Below are 20,505 nucleotides of genomic sequence, written 5' to 3' on the forward strand. Positions count from 1 at the left end.
AATGCATCTTGGCATGTATTACAATGAAAAAGTGTTGACATGCATTCACACTTTATTTCATTTTTTTTCAAGGAATAAAGTACCAGTAAGGATCCACGCATTTGCCATACTGCAAACTCCTTGTTCTTACTGACTTGTACTTACTCTTGCAGACAATCCCACACAAATCAGTGCTTCCTTCCCTTAGATGTCACATTACACTACTCAGGGTTTAAGTGTTGTGTATGGGACTTGCAATCTGTTATAGTGTAAGTAAAGAGGATTGTTGGTATTTATGGAGCAAATGCTGGAAAACAAAAAGGACATCTGCTTTAAGGTAACCACAGACAGTATAACTGGCATATTTTGGAATTCTAAGGCAAAAACGTCGGACCAGCATGTGAAATTCTGCTGTAGACTCCAAGTTAATGTACTGCTGTCTTCTGCAAAGGATAAATATTCCAATGTTTTTTCCCTTGTTGTTTTTTTTCCAATTCAGTGATAGGCAGCAATATGAAATGCCAGCATTGCCACCAGATAACTTCTGTACTTCTGCATTCAGTGAACCCCTTAAGATGGTATGTAATGCCTGGCTGGAGTAGCTTTATTTAAGATGGTTTATCTGGTGATATTCATGTATATTAAAGATACACATGCACGTTTTTGCAGACTTGAAATTTAATGTATTTTCAGAATTCACTACAAAAACGGGTTTCACAACTGTAACCATACACTGGGACTCCTACAGTAGTATGGATAATGTACAGATGTCTTTCCCAGGACTACCAATACTGCGCATTGTGCAAATTGTCTAGAACTGCAATCCTTCCTCAGCAGCAGTTGGAAGAAAATTTGTGAGCTGAATACTGATATCAAAATACAGATTTAAATAATTTACTCTTAAAAACATTCATATTTATAACCTCTTACAGAAAATAAAACAATTCATCTGATTATCAGATACATCCCTCAGTTTTTCCAGTTCCAAGGTATACACAGGTCTCCATCCTGCAGCACAGAGTAGAAATGCGAAATGCAAAGGTGCATGCCTTGTAGGTAGGGTAAGGATTCCTCCAGCAGCCTCTTACAACAATCTATCATCTGTGCACTGGAAACACTGGGCTCCTTATACAGCCGATCCAAAGAAAATCTTTCCGTGGAAGTGTTGATTAGCTCCTTCTCTGTAAGCATCATCCTAGCAAAAGGAGACAACACACAGTGACAAACTTACAACTTCATCTCTTAAAACCCCTGCCTTAAAAGAAGCATTTCAATATATATTGAACATATATTAAAACAAGAAATACTGAAATAAGTCGATTAAATTCATGTAAACAAAGGTGTCAATTCATATACAGGTATGCTGCAGCTGAGATTTTTGTGACATGACTATCAAAGAAATCAGAGTGAACATTCTTCCATGACTATGGGCTCCACATGCCCATGGACTCACATTTCAGAGCCCATGCCCTGACATCGTTTTGCTCACTAAGTAACTGGGAAAAACACAAAAATAAAAATCCTGTGAGGCTCCATTTTTTAATGTAAGGAATGAAAATACTTAAATAACATTGAAAGCTTAGGTTTTAAGCATAAAATCATGTTCATAATTACTCTGTCTTAATTAAACCAGTACTCTGTATGTCATCAAAACCAACAACTGATAGGTACAGTAAATTGATGCATATTAAGTGTGTTAGTAACTTTCCAATTGCAGAACTTTGTTGATGTGTTTGGACTCAATGATCTTAAAAGTCTTTTCCAACCTAAATGATTGTATGAATTTTGAACCCAAAGCTTGCAGATGATTTTTTCCTTCACCCCAGAGAAATAAGACACCACATGCAAACTCAAACTATTCATGAAGAAAGTTAATGTGTAGATTTAATTAAGGCACTGGAGCTGTGACTGATCAACTGATGAAGAGACAAGTTCAGGTTCAGCCAGCCCCACTAGCTTGGGCACTGTGCCACACAAACACAGCTGCACTTCCAAGCCAGCCTGGCTGCAGACACAGCTCCACCACTGCCCTAGAGCACAGACCCTGTGCTAGACAGGGGAGGAGCTACAGAGCAGCGGCACCAATGGGATGTGAATCAGCCCAAACTGAGCACGGACACAGTTACTGACACCATTTGCCTCACATGGAAATGCTACTGTAGGGCCTTGCTACTACTCCCCAGAGCTCAGGATGGGACCTCTGTGGACTAACAGGGCACTGAGCACTGCTGAGGCCCAAGAGCCCAGCCCACTGTGGCAGTCAGTGATGAGCTGAGCGAGCGAGTTAACCCAGGGCAAGCCTGTCCTCTCTATGGGCCATTTCCATGCCACCTTCCTGAGTGCATTCCCAAGTACCAAGGCACCAAGCTTTCCAGTTCTGTGAAATCCTAGGCTCCCTTGAAGGAATTCCAGTTAGCTGGAGAACTGCAAGTTTGTTTTCTGTCCCTTCCACAGGGAGGCTTGTACCTTTATCACCACACAAACCTGATACTTTAAAGAAGCATGGGAAGGAGAATCCTGCATTACTAGAAGACTGACATTATCCACACAGATACCAGAACTTTCTAGAGCAGCAGTGTTTGGATTTCCTTGTGCATTCAGCTCAGAATTACAGCCACTCTATGCTGTTTACTGCATGCAAAACACTCAAGTCCATCTGCAGATTACAGCCAGTACATCTCAAAGTATTTTCCTTTATCATACGGCCTTTTAAACCACAACATGAGGCTAAGGAAAATCAGAAGGACATGAGTAAGTCCAAGGAAGCATTAAGTGGAAAATGAGTTTTCAGCTTTGATAAAAGACAAGTAAGAGGAAATGTGACACAGCTACAAAACAAAAGCAGAGGTGATACAGAATGACTGTTCTGTATTTCCTATCACACAAGAACAAAAGAACAACAAATGACATCATCAGGCGCTGGGTATATAAATCACAGATCACCTCCACCCTCTTTCATATACACATGTCATATGTGACTCAAATATGCAATTTGCTGCCATTGGATATTTGGAGCCACAAAATGCAAATTGCCTCAAAAAGTAGTAAGATAATTAAGAGGGGGGAAAATTAAAAGTCTATTGATTGCTATTAACATGAGATAATGTTTTCACCTTCAAGTACTTTCTCAAGTGCAGTAAGACACAAATTGGGAAGGAGTATGGAGTAAAAAACCCACCACATTTTTTGCCCCATGCATAAAGCTTCTCCATAAGCTAATGGATGATGGGGACAGATAGTGTGACTCAGTATAGTTGTTTACTATTTCATACAAACCAGCATCATCCAGCACACAAGATATGCATCTTGGCTCTTACAATCTTGCAACACAGCTGCTTTTACTCTGAGGGCACAGTTTTCCTGGATTGGTGTCTTTATGAAGTGTGGAAGGGCGAGGTTTTTTGGAGAGTGAGTTACCCAAATGCAAATGCATATATTTGCTACTCTCTCATCTCTCCCAAAATCTATAGACAACACTTTCCCAGCTGTCACATGTGGACAGTTCAATAGAGAGCTGTTCAGTAGTTACAATTTATATGGCAAACATTTAACTTCCAAGCTGGACTAGGGTTGTGGCAAAATTCCAACAAATCATGTTTACTGAAGTCCACCTGCAAAACATATCTTTACAAGTAATGAAGTCTTAACAGAGCTAAAATCATAGAGCCTTCAGCAAGACTCATGCCTAAAATAATTTCACAGAAACATATCTGGATCTATACATCATGTATACTGATGACAGTGTGATAGTTCAACAACTCATTAAAAGCTTTCCAAAGCAGAAAAAAGGACTTGCAGTAACAACCTCTGAAATGACAAGTACCACCCACTTACCTGTAACAGTACCTTATTTAAAAACCCCAGTATCTCTACTTCATCCTCAAGGACACATACAGGGTACAAGGTCAAGAACCAAACTCACAGTTCTGATGAGTATTACAGACCATGGCCCTAATATTAAGTATGGTGCTGTGACTCCCTATCATAATCACTTTGTCATCTGTGAGAGAGTACCCACAAGGTGTTTTTCTCATCATTATTCCCCTTTTTTTTTTCTTTGCCTCGTTAGGTACTAATTAATATTTTTCTCAACTGCCTGATCAACAACTAGAAATAATGATTCTGTAGTTGGTCTCAGTTATTTTGAGTTTAGATTTCACTGCTTTTTTGTCACATTTTAATTAACATTAATAAAAATTGTTCCTTTTCTTACTCATTAAGAAGGTGTTTTCCACCTTTTCTTCGAGGACATAATTGTAAAAACAATTATGCAATTTTGTCTTGTAAGCAAAGATATTTTACTTCTGAATGATGTACAATTGTCTCTACAAAGGTGAAAGAGGGTATTTTCTAATAACTGTTTGCATTCACTAATGCTGTAATTCTTTACTTAGTAAAGCTGATGGGTAAAGATTTATTTTAGAAACAAAAGGGTTTTTTTCAGCAAAAGAGTATGAATACATTTTTAAAAATTCTCCTCCTTTTCCAAATAAAAAACAGGACATGCAAAGATTTTAAAGAGCTAAGTGTATCAAGTCACATGAACACTTACTCCTCCTTTCTTTTCAAATTCTCTCTTGCTTCCTGTGCTTTGGCAAAAATAAACCATTGAAGAGCTGCTGGATCACAGATTGTTGGGATCATAAAGTGTCCAAGTTCATGTAGGCTTGGCGCATATCTGTCACTAATGAAACACAATGGAAGTAAAGAACAAGGGATAATTTTTTAATGCAACTATTTATATAAATTACTTTCAGAAAAAAAATCTAGAGATACAAGAATATAAGTTAATCACAATCAGAATAATTGGTAAAAAGTTATCCAGTTTGGTTCATGAGAATGGAGAAATATAGTCGGTTATGCTTTTTTAAAATTACATTTCAAAAGGAGCTGACAATAATACTCAAAAAATAAAAACACCATCATGACAGCACAAAACTTTTGATTTAACACTCTAAACTAGACAGAATTGAGTCCAACTTGAATAAAACTAAGCAGGATTTTCTTCAATCTGATTCCTTCTTAACCCACAAAAATGCACTTAAAACCTTCAGGAACAAAAAGACTTTGACATAATGAAAATCTGAGATTATATCGCTTTTCTTCTCCGTGAGAGCAATAAGCAGTGTAACAAAAAAAAAGAAAAGAGTAAAAGTTCTAAAAGAAATCAACCTTCCCTGCCAATACATACCTTTCCAGAATCATTTGCAAGCCTCGCAGACTGCGAGGATGAAAAGGTAATCTGCTGTCACGTAGTTTATTATAGAAAGAGTTCAGAGTCTCAAAGTACTCTTCTAGAGTGAAGAGAGGCTGCAGTTCTTCAATGTATATTACTTGGATGCCTCCCAGAAGTTGGCTTATCCGATCTTCCAAAAGCAGCAGCCTTTTTTGAAGCTTATAATAATTTGGCAGTCTCTCAAAAATCTGTGCATACACATGAATGAACATTTTCTATGTTACAGAGCTTAAAAGTTAGTTTTAATAAATTAAAAAAAATAACAAGAAACCATAAAAGAGACACTTAACAATGCAAACATGGAACCAGAGGGGAAAAAAATTACAATCAAAGAATACCACAGGTAAGAAATATCAAGTATATATGTTTTGAGACAAGATATACTCCAACAAGCTTTTAAGTATTTTCTGTATTTATAACATAAAGGTACCAAAAGGATGTAAAAACATGGATGAATATCCTCTATATACTCAAAAATTAATAGTCTCAGATAAAAAAAATATATATAATCTGATGCCTATATAAAACATTTATCACCACAGTTATAGTGGTAGAGCTATTCCTCATACAGTAGTCACTACCTACCATCTACCCTGTTGATATTATTTTAAGTAGCTTTTCATACAAAAAAGAAAAAGATGCTGCCGCAACAAGTCAAGTGATTTCAGACCTATCTCTTTAGAAACTCAGGAGAACAGCAGAATAGACAGTAGATAGTTCTGACAGCAGAGTCAGAACAGCTTTTGGCACAATAAAATTTGGTTCAGCGTTTGCATTTTTAACAGAGAAAACCAGCAAAAATCCTTTAAATATTGTAGCTCTGACCAAGCATTCTAGAGACTGACTTGGACAGTATTCTACTGCTTCCTTCTTCTAGTAATTAGGATCAAAAAGTAATAGCACTTAGGACTGCTTTCTAAAATGAGGTAGAATTGGACAAATATGCTCTCTAGAAACTGACTCACCAACCTCATCAAGATTTTCACTGACTTTCTGTGTAACATTTCACATAATCTGCACTGCATTTCAAAATAAAAAGCCTCTGATTTCAGGTTCAAATATATACCACTATTTTGTCTTCCCAAGCAAATACCATCACTACAACTAACTACACACATTGTTCCATCTGCATGTCATTTTGTGTGGCTTTATGATGCCTTTGGAAAAACCTGCAGCAAAGGTTAGAGAGATGAAGCATTTATCTTTTCAAGAAGTCAGTGTCTATTTTAGTATAATCAGAACACTTCTATTGCAATGACTATCAACACTCTCAAATCTCAGAAAGTTTTCTATTAAATTCTCGTTTCTCAGTTTAAGTTCTTAGTAAATTGTTCACACTAACAAGCCATGGTTTGTTTTCCCCTCCTCAGTGAAACATATATAGGGAAAAATTCAAAGCATCACCAAATATAGAAGATCAAGTGTTAACTTTTCATGTTATTCACTGACTGGAATACAGAAATAGAATATTCTGGTATTCTAGCAGGGTGAAATTTCCAACTATGAAATTCCACCAATAATCCCCTTTATGAAGAAATATTTTTGATAGAATTATGAGTAATGTTTCAGTAACCAAGATTAAAGAAAAATTCCTCAAGTGACATGTTTATATTGCAACATATTTAGTTTTTGGTCCTTTGCATATGATGCTATCATTTAGGATGTCAGAAAGCTTATAAACTCTGAACTTTACACAAGCAGCAGCAGAATTTACATAGTCACTAAAGATAAAATTCTGTAACATCCACATTAGCTACCTAAAAGAATAAAATGGAGCGACAGGGTTGGTTAGAGTCATTGACTGAAATTATCAGTTCACATCTCCCTTTAAATCTCATATTTACAAAAGATTGGAATAAAAATCCATTAGCTCTTCATGGGAATAAGCTCTTTATGATCACAAAGTATTCTGCCAGGGCTCACTGTACAGACTGGAACAGTGCATAACAAATTAGTTTTCTTTATCTCTCATCAGAAGTAATACTGACTTACTAATGAAAGCAAAGATCTAGCAAAGACTGTTGTTAGTAACAGCACACACAGGATTTAATTTCAAATGCAGTGTACACCATTATGCTAAATGCGCTAGCTAAGTGTTTGCTTTACAACACTCATTGGTTATCTGCACCTATTAATATTTTTTGTTTATAGTTTAAAAAAGGATGTCACAACAAGGGGCATTTTCATTCGATTTGAAATCTTCTTACTTTGGTCCAGTGATGGTGAACATCCATGGTCCCCAGCATTATGTGACCTGCTGCACTCATACCCGAGCGGTCTGTAAATACCACCGTGCGTCCTAGAGATTGAACAAAGCTCTTTACTAATTTGGCTTACTGCAACCATTCCTACAATTACTGAAGACTTAACCAGGCTGCTAACATGTCACAAGAAATGTATTTCTGCAGCACAAATGCATGTGAGTAGGTGCTTCTGTTATTCTTCAAATTTTGAAATGTTCCTGAAAAGTCCAGTTTAAGAATTTTTTTCATACAAACCTAACCCAGCATTTGCCTTCTCTCTGTTTGAACTTGATAGACTTTTATTTAATTGGGCTTTTTTCTTATGACTGCTTTTAAAATATGAGAAAATCTCATCAGACAGGACATTCAAAGAATCTGTATAAATCATGTACAAAGTCGGAAACGCACGCTATATACTTGAAGCATATGCAAATTAAAAGTTGCTAAAATAATTATGAGTAAGGGCATTCAACCCTATTTCTGAACTCTCAGGAACATGCAAGCTGTAAGAAACACTTGCACATTATGTTTTCATTCTTTTTTAAAATAGAGACAACATAAAGCGCCAATTCTAGGTGGATTTTTAGGGGGATAAATCAGTTTTGAGTGTATGTTTTTTTAAGTTGAGTACAAAGATCTTCAAGAAGTCTTTAGGGTAAAAGCACAGGCAACTATCAAAATAAGCTTCCATAAGTCTTCAGTGTGATGTATTAATCTACAAAACAAGGCTTAGTAGAAGCTCTTGCTCTTAGAAATCAGTGTTCAGAAATCCTAAAGAAAGAGCAACACTGACTTCAAGGCATCTAATCCATCCTTGTACCCTAAGGCCACATCAACTGTACTTGTATAGTTACTGATAGGTATTTATCCAGTGCATTACTAAATATCTTCAAAAATGGAGACTACATCAGGTTCACAAGACAGACTTCTGCAATGCTTTCTATCTTTAGTATGCTCAGGAAAAGAAACTAATTTGAAATCTGATACAATTTAAAAACTACTACTCATTGTCTTTCCCACTCTGTCTTCTGGCAAAGGACTAGCTGAACCTCAAATGAAAGCCACTCAAAACTGAGTATCTGCAGACAGGCATAAAATGTGGAATTACAATTAGAGGAAACAGCTACTGCCACAGGTCAAACAGCTGTATGAGAAGAATGGTAGGTCAGGTTTACAGAATATTTTAGTTTTTCCTGAGAAAATACTGACTTTCATACAGCTATTTTATGGAACTCATGAGAAAAGAAAGCAAGTAGCATTTAAGGTATTCTAGTAAATCATCGCTAGGCTAGAGACCTACTCACATTTTTGACTTGAATATACCATGGGCAACAATCTATTGCTAACTCAATCCTTTGAGAGGTTCAGTTTAGATTTTTTACTTTCATTGCTAATATCAAGCCTAGTGCCTTCAACAGACTCCACTTGCATATCTTAAGAAGTAAACTAGAAGCTGAGTGCAGTCAATCAATTCTAAGGAAAGGTCACTTTAAAAGATACCCAGTAGCTTTAAATGGAAGTTCTTACCAGCTTTTCAGTAAGCCTGACAAGTTTGTTTTTGCAGTTATCAAAAGTATCATTTGTAAAAAGAAGTAGAGCTCTGTTGTCACAGGAGACCCATGCTCATTTCTGAATCAATACTATATTAGGATATATGAAACAAGCAACAGAAATACCTTTAACATTCTCTAATATTTCAGGTCGCTGTTGGACCAAGCGACCCAGACTGTGTAGCTGGCTACAGCGGTGAGCAATGCCCCAGCTTCTCTGCCACCTAAATAAAAATGTAATTGAAAGCATTTAATCCTCAATATTATTAAAAAAAAAGTTACAGAAGTTGAGATGCAACTCAAAGCCTTGTAACACAAGCAAAATAGCACCCCAACAGTAATAAAAGCAACGGCTACCCAGAAGCTGTCCATGTCATATGCTATTCGAACTGATAAAAAGCCTAAATAAAATTCCAGTGTTTCTTAAAGGGAGTCCCAAAAAAACAAATAAAGAAAACCAACACCAGGAAAAATAAATATAAATATAAAACCAGACAGAACTTGTAAATCTCTCCCCCAGAAAGAAGAGGGTTAGTAAGAGAACAGCACCAGAGAGCCCAGTATTTGGTTTGGTCATGGACCATGCAGTTTGTTTGGACACTGTGTAATGCTTGTCCAGAGGAGCAAATACAGTATGTAAGGATATTTATTGTCTTTTCTTTTTTTTTTTTTTTTGGTACCTAGCCCAAAACATTATCACAATTCCAATGGAAAGCTGCTATGTATTATTCATATTTTACAGTGGAGTAATTTTTGTTAAATCATACAAGAGCCAGGTGTTACCTTGCTGGCTTTAATACACATAGTTTTGACTTTTTTGTCCATCACAGAGCGATGAGACTGATTGCTAAGCAAATTTCAAAAAGTATCTAAATTGTGAAGTCCCAGTGTATTGGAAAAATACACCTTTTACAAACTATTAAATAAAACCATCTCAAAGTGGAAAATTCCCATTCCTTTATTGTACTGCGTCTGCCTGGAATTGAGTTAATTTTCTTCATAACACTCATATTTTATATTTTATTAATAGTGATCATAACACACCAATATTTTGGCTATTGTGCAGCGCTGGCACAGTGTCCAGGTCTTTACTTTTTCCTCCCACCCTGCCCCCCACCATCAGGAAGTAGGCTGGGGTGGACAAGACGCTGGGAGGGGACACAGCCAGGCTGGGTGACTCCAACTAAAACCAAAGGGATATTCCAGACCATATGTCATGTTCAACAATAAATGCTGATTGAAAGAAGGAAGGGGTACCCTTATGGTTATGGTGTTTTCCTCCTCCAGCAGGCATTACACATGCTGAGCCCCAACTGCCCAGAAGTGGCTAAACACCTGCCCATCAATGGGGAACAGAGAATTAATTTCTCCTTTTGCTTTGCTTGAACTCACAGTTTTGCTTCATTTGAGCTATTAAACTTCTACCTTAATCCACAAATTTTCTTGCTTGTGCTCTTCCTATTCTCCTCCTCCTTCCATTGGGGGTGTATGAATGAACAAGTGGTTGCGTGGGTACTCAGCTGCTGGCTGGGGTCACCCACAACATCTCATTTAGGAAAACCTAACTGGCAAAACCTCACTCTTTGGGTTGCAGAGAATGGCACTATGCCACAGTACTTGTGAGGCAATTTAATCAAATACAAGTAATTCAAACAATTATTTACTGTTACCTAGCAATATCACTTTGCTTTCAGCAGCATCAGACCGGAGCAGAAACAGGTGGCCATTTCTTCATCTGTCCTAAACTTATACACAGAATAACGCCAGTGACCCTGCTGTTTTTCAGATCTCTGTGAACACTAGCACAAGGCTCCAGAACCACAGGTCATAGTGTCCTATTAAGATACTGACTTGCCAGATTTCCAACACTCACATTCTTTTCTGAATTAAAACAATGTAACTCGTGGAAGATAAATAACTCTTCATGGAACACAATTTTAATGTATTTTAGAAGTACAAACTATTTACAAAAATTAATATAGGCCATGAATAAAATCAAACCTATGTGTTTAATACCGAAGACTGTTTCAGAATGTTAAAAACCCTCACCACAGAACAGTTACAGAGCATTAGAAATTGTGTTCAAAAAACCTGGCTTCAGCTTAAAGGAAACCAGGGTCTTTTGCAGGGTGAAAGTACAAAAGCATGATTTTAGAAGCTCCAGTGCTCCTTCCTGGTTAAAAAAAATAGAACCTAACAGACCTAATAGAACAGACTAGCCCTTGAAATAAGTTTATTTTTCCATTTTTGAATACCTTCACTGCCACTTTCCCCACCCTGAATATCTCATTTCACAACATCCTCACTAAAAGGCACAAAAATTAAAAAAGGATCGCAAATTATTTTCTGGAAAATATTCTGAAGTCTCAAGATCTGTAACTGCACTCAGATCTTCCAAACAAAGCAATCTCCTCCTCTGGAGAGTGAGAAACTAAACACTACAAGAAACAACATTTTTATTAAGCATTCACAGGATGTCATTATGTACCATGTGCAAAGTTGCACTTCACTGCTGGTCTGGTTACCTTTGTAGATAGTAACTTGATTTTAGGAAATGCAATTTTAACCAGCAAAACATCCAAACTAACACATACACATCAGTTCTATTTCTGTGCTTGCCTCAACTGCAGCCTATGTTTTCAGTTACAAATAGGAGGTCTCTCAGAGCAGATTGTAACAGGAAACTTTTGTCCCAGTAGAACACTTCTAGAAATTTACTCAGTGCAGTAACACTTCTTCATATATGAAATATAGCTGTTTTGCTGAAATAAGCTTTTAAAGTTCATGGCAGAGTATTAGACAACACTTCCTTGCTTTGACTATCTTAATCCAAGTTCAAGTGATCTAATTAATTACCTGATATCTGAGAGCTGGAGTTCATGAGAAAGTTCAATTTTTAAACGTTCTAATTCTTTCCTAAGTGGCAAACTCTTTTTCAGCTTCTTTACTGCACTTGCTTCATTATCATCTAGCCAGGACCTGAAAGAGGAGGAAAAATACTCAACAGTAGAAGCATGCTGCTGTATGATTTATCATGTAAGCAGTACAGGCAACTCAATTCTTACTGATAATGTTTCAAGTTAAATTATCAGGTAAAGTGATTTTTTAAAAATAGAGAAGATGAAATTGCTAAATGTTGCACCTTAAGATATCTACAAAGGAAACCCTGGCACTTAATATCTTTGGAGGGGCCTAACAAATCTAACAATCAAAATCACTGACAGTTCAAACTGTAAGACTTGGATGTATGTGTAAAAGGCATAAAACAACAGATCACTGTGACTTCAGGGGAGACCTTCAGAACTCTGTGACTTAATTTAAGGAGTTTCCACATATGTGCCTTTAAAAAACCCAAAACAATCCCAAACAAACCAAGACCTAACAAAAAAACCCCAAAGTGATCATAGTAGACTATCAAATATGGGAGGTGGTACTAAAGGGCTAAGTTAGGTAACTTTTACAGAGCTGACATAAACATAGATTAAACAGGTCAAAGTTTTATAGTTTTTTTGCCAATAATCACAACCAGACAAACATGACTCTCTGAGTACATCTAAAATTTCAGTAGGTAATTTTGTTTCTAGGAAAAGGTTACTATTTAAGAGATTTAGCCTTTTTTCATAGTATAAATTAATTTTCATACTCTAACTTTTGCAAACAAACAGTTGCACTCTCATTTGTATTTGAAGAAAAAAAATTCAAACTCAAGTAAAAAGGAAGGCCTGATGCCAGCTGTCTATGTATTAAAAGAAGACTGTTAATACATAACTGTCTGTGGCATTCCTTGTAAATGTGTAAAAATAAGTAAAAATATTCTCTAGCATGTTAAATCTCAGTTAAGTGCTTTATAATTGTGTATTTTAAAGTAGTTTTATTTGTGAGTTGGTATGCAGGACAAGGGGCATACTTTGCTCTGAAGATCCTTCCAGCACAGTTCTGCATTCATTTCAAATGGCTGTTAAATCTCATTGTTACAAAAAGTTTTTCAAGGCCCCAAAATGTGAATGTGTCCCAAAATGAGCACAAATTTTTTTAAACTACCAACTTTACTACAAAACATGCTACATGTAATGCAAGTTCAGCATTTATAACTACATTGACTTAAATATTCAAGTTTTTCTGCTGAACAACAAATGAGAAGCACAACACTAACATATAGTGTTAACATGCATATTAAAACCTTTTAACCGTAGTGTTCATGTATTATCCCTCAACAGAATGTGACAATGAAATAAGAACCATGAAGTTAACAGCCATATAGGTTTGTGTTACAGAAGTCCTGTAAGAGGTAAGGAGCTATTTGGAGCAAGTGGGGCCCCTGTCTCTTTTTGAACTGCCACCAATATTTCATAAATCTGAAAAACCAGATTGACCAAACATGACTGCTGGGCAAAGAGACAAGAATGCTTCAGCTTTGCTGGCACTGTAGTTATTCCAGGAGCTCATCTGAACTCTAATTATAACAAGGATGGCAAAATTACATATTGGACAATAACGTTTTGTATTGTTCAGAATGTTTATTGCCTACCTTTAAAAATTTCAGCATTAGAATAAGACCAATTTAGGTTTCAAAATTTCAGTTCAATGAAAGCATTACATACAGTAAAGTTGTTTCCACTCTCTGGGCTTGCTCTAGTTCCTCCTCAGGATCCTTGAATCCAGTAAATGAATAGTAAGTCTTATCCCACTTGATAGGTCTGTTCACTGTGCTTTTTGCTTCCTTGTGGAGCTGAGAGTTCACATTCAAACTCTGAACATGCTCTGTAGATAGACTGCAGGAGTTGAGAATATCTAGTACTGTGCTCAGGAGATCCCTAGTATGTAACGTAAAACTGACCGCTCGAAACCCTGTAAAAAACATGTATTATTTAATTAAAATTATTTTAAACACATTCCCATTTATTTCCTCTTACAGAAGAAGGTAAACAAGGCACAGGTAGTTGGAAATTATGATTACACTGTTATTTCAATACTCACTGCAAAATTCACGTGCAGTTTAACTATGTCCCATCACTTAGCTACTGGGCCTAATTTCCCTAATCAGAAAGTAAGCTTTTGACTCAAGAGCAGAAGACAGGTTCCAGTTCAAATGTTACGTTAAGGAGACCAGACATAACCCTACCATTTTCTTGAAAAACAGCAGGATTTTATTTTCTAGCATGAGGGTGTCTCACAATTTGCTTACGTGTTTGGACTGTCAGGATACAGAATGTAAAACTCTTCTGTTAGGTAAGGCATATTGGTACTGGAGACAAACTGCAGAGTAAAGTTAATCAAAGGAAACATTCCAAATTTGGCAATATTTTTTGTAGTCTCAAAGATAAGAGACAATTAAGTAAATTGAAACTTCAGATATCATACAGCTTCTGCTTAGAGAGTAAGTTCCTACTGATTCTACAAGTGCCCTGACATTGTGTACTACACATGAACTGCAATGAAGACAAGAACCCAACTGTTGCTCCAGTTAAACATGGCAATGGTATTAAAAGCAGAAATATGATCATTTACATCCACCTTTTTTACTTCCTTATACTGTAACTTGACCTCAGGGCTGTAATGTCTCATTCTTTCAAGGCTTTTTAAAGCTTAAGATGTTTAATTACTTGGGATGGTCCCACCTGCCTGATCTAATACAGATTTTCATGGTTTGACAGGATTTTATCCAGTTGAAAAGTCGGTATGACTGCACAAGGCTAAGCAATGGTCTGAAGGAATTTAAATACAGGAAGATACATTCTACACGATATAAAAGCACCTGAAGCACTGAAGGATTCCTGAACATTAGAAGAGTTTGGTTCTCTTTCTCTTACATAAAAAGTAAGCTGCGTCGGCTTAAAGGAACGAAATCCTGGTTTCTGTAGGTTCTCCAAGTAGCCATTTAGCCTCTTCAGAGAGTTTTCATTTACTTCCTGGTTTAAAACAAAAACAAACAAAAATCACAGATTATTAATTTGGGCATTTTTCATCTAACCCTTTTTAATCTTACATGCAGAATTAGGTTTCACAAAATGTCAGTTGCTTTTAACAAGTACTAATATGGCTCATATTCTGACCATTTATAATTACCTTGCATGAATAAATTTGTATGGTGAACATACTTGTATATTTGTGTACATTCCAAAACCCACTGGCTTTCAAGTTTAAAGAAATTAATTGATTCAAATACAATGCACAGCATTTGAAAGGGATAAAGGAAAATGTATTATAAATTCACCTGGAAGGATTCAGTATTTTCTTTATAACAATTAGAAAATATGATTAACAAATATGGGACTTTCAAGGGACCTATCCCTGCTAAAAAATACAGAAGTGCATCTTGTTGTTCTCTGGTACCAACCATAATTAAATCTAACATTAATTTTCTCTCTCTGACAGCAGGAAAACTAGAAAATTTCCATCCTTGATACATGAAATATTTACAAAAAAAGCATACTAAAGTATTTTTACCCTCTCTTTGGGATGCTGGCCAAAGAAATCTGGATGTACAGCAAAATAGAAAGGTCTGAGAGCATTGATGGCATCGGCACCTGACAAAGTTCTTGACTGAAGAGCGTACTGCAGCAATATCTTGTCCAGACACAACCTAACAAAGTAGTAAAATGTTTATGTATGATGTTAGCAATCAAATGACAAACTGATACAATTACACTAAAATGCGATAGAATGGAGTAAACATTTATAGTTGCAAGTATAATAACTTAAAGCTGCAGAATTTAAATTAGGAGTCTGAATTCTGGATCTTTCCCCTTGGGATTAACAAAGCGGTGTTTTGACAGTGCCAATCCCATGGGTTTGAGGAATGGTGGATGCTAATGGTTGAATAGGATACGTAAATAAGTACAGAAACTTCTCTCTACTTTCTCAAATATGCCTCAAATAAGAAATCCCAGTCAAGTATAGTTCAAACTAGAAATACTGGCTTTAGTGCTATTTTTTGTAGACATTGCTGAAGCTGCTCTAAAAAGCTAACCTTTACATACCTCTGAACCTCCAAGGTAAAAAGCCAAACCCAGTATTTTTCAAGCAGTGCCAAAAGAATATTAAATTTTACCCAGGAATAATAATCACAATTCAGTGCAAAAAAGTTCTGCATTAGTTTCTAAGCTCCATACTTCTGTCCATTAAAAAAATTACCTACTTTCCTGAGCATACTCTTTTATAGAAAACATCAAGTAAAAAGACAATACTTTTTGCACTTTCATCTTCACTGAATTACAAGAAACCAGGACTAAAAGAAATTTAATGGTAGGAGAAAGATTGTTTTACCTAAGATCAGAAGGAAAATTTAAGTTGAAGAAATTCCAGGAAGTTCAGAGAGTTCAAATTATAGGATGCCTGCAATTATGTAGAAATTAAACAACAGTTCTGTAACAAGCAGACATTTGTGTTACAGAAGACTGAAATGGAAAGAAAAATCACCAAAATATCCTGCCATAGCTCAAAGCTTCACGTTTAGCAAACTAAGAAGCAAGAGAGCATACATAAAAGCAGCAAGAAAATGTGAATTGGGAGATATACAATAGGTTTCTCCTGATTTCACAAGCTACAAATTGATCAGGCCAATTCTGGTGATTAACATTCATTTTAGTTTGCAATCAGAAGGGCAGAAACTCTGCTCTGTCAGTGCAGTTTCACTCCTCACAGTATCACCCAAACTGGAACTCCCAAATAGGAAAAATATCACAGATTGCAGACAAAGCTGCTTCCAACTCACACGAAAATAATAATTTTATTAATAATAGTTAGCAGGACCGTTTTACAGAGATGTATTTATCCAGCATCCTAGATCAAATAATCATCCTGGACACAAGACACATGAGACTTTCCCAACTGCTATCATTAATTTAAAAAAATTAAAACTCCCCAAATTTGTGCTCAGACAATAAGCAGAATGCTTTATTTTGGAAAATAATAAGTGATAATATTTGAGTTGTCAAGCAGAAGCAGTGACTCTTACTTTACCTTTTTTTCTGTCAACCTTCCGAGCTCTTCAATTAGAAACATGAAAGCAGTGAAGACTAATTTTTTCTGCCTAAGTGGTGGGCAAATATTTAATTAGCAAATCTTAAAAGTCTGCTTGCTGAAAACAGAGGTTATTGTAGGAAAGTGGGACAAAAACCTCATGATGTAAGAAGGCCGGTGGAATTCCAAATCTGCTATGACTTAAAAACAATTTTCATGCATGTAGATGAAATATAAGATTAAAAAAAAGCTACAATATATCACTGGCAAACACTTCTACCTCCTTGTTGGCTGCATCTCAGAGACTCTAACACTAAAAGTAGTCTTCACTACAGCCCATGATCCCACTCAAAACAGCAGGAGATGGTGAAGTACCACAGCAATATAATATTATTAGGGAGAGTGAAAGCTCTTAATGACAAAATCATGCTACAGTTGCCAGTGATGCAGGAAAAACATCTCTACTAGACCAGGTAAGACAGGCAGTAAAGCACTCTGGATAAAAGTCCACTTGGTCATATGCTTTACTGGTTTGGATCTGGAAGCACCAAAATAATTGTCTTGCTGAGAAAAAAAAAAGTTAATTTTTCTCTTTTTTCGGGGAGCAAGTGGACACAAAACAGTAAAAGGAAAAAAATATCTCCAGCAAAGAAAAACAGTAAACTAACCAGTTACCCTTCTGATTGCAGTTGACTGACATGCAAGAAATTCACATCCTCCTAGACCAAGGTGCTAGGAGGAAGAGTAGCTCAGTCCTCTGTTCACCTTATTTGTACACCATTTCCCACATCCACTCTCAAGCTACACTGCATGATGTTTCCAACAGTTCAGAAAGAAAATTCAACATAGCTGGAAACCATTAATAATACTTCTGAGTTTATTAATCATAAAGTTCCATCTGTTATTCTAGATGAAAAATGGCCAAGTATGGCTAACTTTAGTTCCCTTGTTTTGTATCTAAACAACACTGTCATGCTAGAAGGAAGGCTTAGGATTCCAGCCAAAAGTCTATTTTGAACTTGCTTAAAAGAGAAATGCTCAAAGGCCAAAATTAGTCTGCATGACAGAAGGAAGAATTCATTCACTGAAGGTGAAAGACAGAACTCTGAGGCATCTTTCAACTGGAGTGATGAAATAAGTGAATTAAAATGGATTTAGAGGGAGAAAATGCAAGAAAGATGTTTATGGCTTCACTCACAAGGAGCAAAGATTGTTCCAAGAGCTTCATTTAGATCTGAAGCGCAGAGAAAGGCTTCGTATTAAAATCAAGGTCACAACCACTTTGAGGGCAGCGTCTCTACTTCATGAAAGACATGAAACACAATCTCTGCTAGAACACATGAGGCAATCATACTCCAAGACTGATTTAATTTGTTGGTTTAATAATTCCCTTCAACTTCCTTTTTCTTCACATCTCTCCAAAGTTCAACTTTTTGGCGTATATCTGTGGCACTGAAAAGCTCTGTTAAATTAAGTTCATAGTTACAGATGTATTCACACATTTTGAAGCACTGAGCTTTAATAACTCAATAATGCAGTAATATGTTGGATATCATATTCATATTTCTCATAATTCAGCCATTTAAAAACCCTTGTTTTGTTGAGAGCCTTTTTAATGTCTCACTTGAGGACAGGCATATGGCTTTGAAGGATTTTCAACTGTGGATGCTCTGCTGAAAGCTCCAAGCTGTAAAGATGAGAATGTCAAAGAAATAAGCATGAAACAAAAGTACCAAACCAGTTTCACAAATATGCAAATCATAAGCAAACACTGAAACATATGTTAAAGGTAAATTAGGTCAGTAACATGCCATACCTTCTCACGGTTCTCAAGCAGCAAAACATTTCAGCAACTTAATGGTTGAGCCAAATTTCAGCCATCCACTATCTCACTTAAAAAACAGGAGAAAATAAAAAAAAAAAACTTTTAGAAATGGACATGGTATTTCCCCCTTTTACTTGCCAATGCACTTTCTAAATTTTGGGTGATAACTTCTAAAGTCACAATAGTAATATAAAATTGAGCAAGCACACATAAAACCTAAAGCTGTTTGTAAGAATGCTTTCAGTTTCCTAACAATATGAGTCTTGCCAATATTATGAGTTGTTACAGTATCTTGATTTGAGAATGACCATTTAAAGGTACTCCAGTTACGGAAAAAGAACTAAGAATTTAAAAACCAGCCAAACAGAAGCTTTCTTTAAGCACTAACACAAGTAAGTTTTTACTAAGTCCTACACCCAAACAAATATTAATACTTTAAACACAAGTGCCAACTACTTTATGGGAGGGTAATATGAAACCAGAGGGAAAATCACTGTCATACAGCAATGCCTGGGATTCTTAATCAAAGGTTTGCTGACATTTATAAAAATGAATTAGCAATTCTTACCAGTAACTTAGGCAATTCTTACCAATAACTTATGCACTAGGCAACTGTAGGCCAGAGTTTGCCAACAGCAGACAAATCACTTGGCATGTCAAAGTGCAAATACACACCTAATTATTAGGGATTATGATGTAAGCTCCCTATTGGCAATGCTTTCTAAGCATTTTTTTTTAAATACATTTTGCACTTATCAAAATAATATGGCTGGAATCCTGCTATATATGCTGTTTTAAAGAACCTGAGATGAACAACTATCAGAGAAACATCATCTCTATTCCAATACAGAATGACACTTCCTATGCCTACTTTGTAAAACATTTGAAGTTTCAGAAGCGCATATTACTAGTACCGATATATTTAACCAAGAACCTAAATTTTCACTAGAGGCAGATAGTGGGAGGAAAAAAATACACTGAGCTAAAATATCCCCAAAACATTTGGTAATTTTTGTCTTCTGATTTTCAGATAGGTAGGCAAAACAGTATCCCTGTCATTTTTACTGTCTGTAACAAGAGTCCTAATCATAAATTAAGTTAAATACATTAACAAGCTCTCTGGTCATAAAACAGTTTTCCCTCACTGTAATTTCAGCTTCGGGCATCTGGGCAGAGGATGGAAAAAACTCAACAATCTCACTTAATCCGCAGTGACGCTTTATATAACCAGACAAAACCATCGTTGTTTCTTGCTTTAAACGCTCTATTAACTGCTTGGAAATTGGTACACGGCTTAGCTGAAAAACAAAACCTCCTGGGTTTGGCAAAGCTTCACCTGCACCTCACCTCAAAGACAAACGCGCTGAAACACAACGAATGTGAATTATGTCGCAGAAGCCTTTGGCACCCCGACGTGTCCCATCGCTGCCACCCCCCGCTCAGCCCGCTGCTGTCTGTCTCAGGTGTTTACCTACACTTGAGGCAGCACGGAGACAACAGCGCGAAAAGCAACAAGATGACAGCGCTCAGAAAATAAGCTCGGGTGAACGTGACTCGCTCACTGCTTGGAAGGGAACCAGCTGCGGCGCTCCGAGCACTAATAATTTAAAGCACCGAAAACAGAGCCCTGTTAGAATTCGCGTTAAGATCCGCTAAAGGCAAGGTCTTCCCAGAGGGCGGCAGAGCTGACCGCGATCCGGCTCTCGGGCC

The 20,505-nt window shown here is 36.5% G+C and overlaps 1 protein-coding gene across 1 annotated transcript; it reads right to left on the minus strand.

Moving 5' to 3' along the window:
• Positions 1 to 639: 639 nt before the first annotated feature.
• TCAIM (T cell activation inhibitor, mitochondrial) lies at positions 640 to 19,958 on the minus strand. The gene is made up of 11 exons (XM_031058911.1): positions 19,941 to 19,958; positions 18,787 to 18,862; positions 15,456 to 15,591; positions 14,764 to 14,917; positions 13,610 to 13,856; positions 11,865 to 11,987; positions 9,135 to 9,232; positions 7,423 to 7,514; positions 5,171 to 5,403; positions 4,532 to 4,663; positions 640 to 1,174 (listed from the first exon to the last, which is right to left on the minus strand). Exons 2-11 carry the CDS (start codon positions 18,813 to 18,815, stop codon positions 949 to 951), a joined length of 1,470 nt encoding a protein of 489 aa, XP_030914771.1. The 5' UTR covers positions 18,816 to 18,862; positions 19,941 to 19,958; the 3' UTR covers positions 640 to 948.
• Between the last annotated feature and the right edge of the window lie 547 nt (positions 19,959 to 20,505).

This window comes from Geospiza fortis, unplaced genomic scaffold (genome assembly GCF_000277835.1).
Source record: "Geospiza fortis unplaced genomic scaffold, GeoFor_1.0 scaffold231, whole genome shotgun sequence".
NCBI lineage: Eukaryota > Metazoa > Chordata > Aves > Passeriformes > Thraupidae > Geospiza > Geospiza fortis.

Bases quoted from the DNA above. Each gene is read 5' to 3' on its own strand.
- TCAIM (XM_031058911.1), bottom strand. From the start codon at position 18,815: ATGTTTTGCTGCTTGAGAACCGTGAGAAG. The intron at 15,592-18,786 runs GTATGGCATGTT...CTACTTTGTTAG, and splicing joins TGCTTGAGAACCGTGAGAAG to GTTGTGTCTGGACAAGATAT. The intron at 11,988-13,609 runs GTATGTAATGCT...CTCCTCTTTCAG, and splicing joins AGAGTGGAAACAACTTTACT to GTCCTGGCTAGATGATAATG.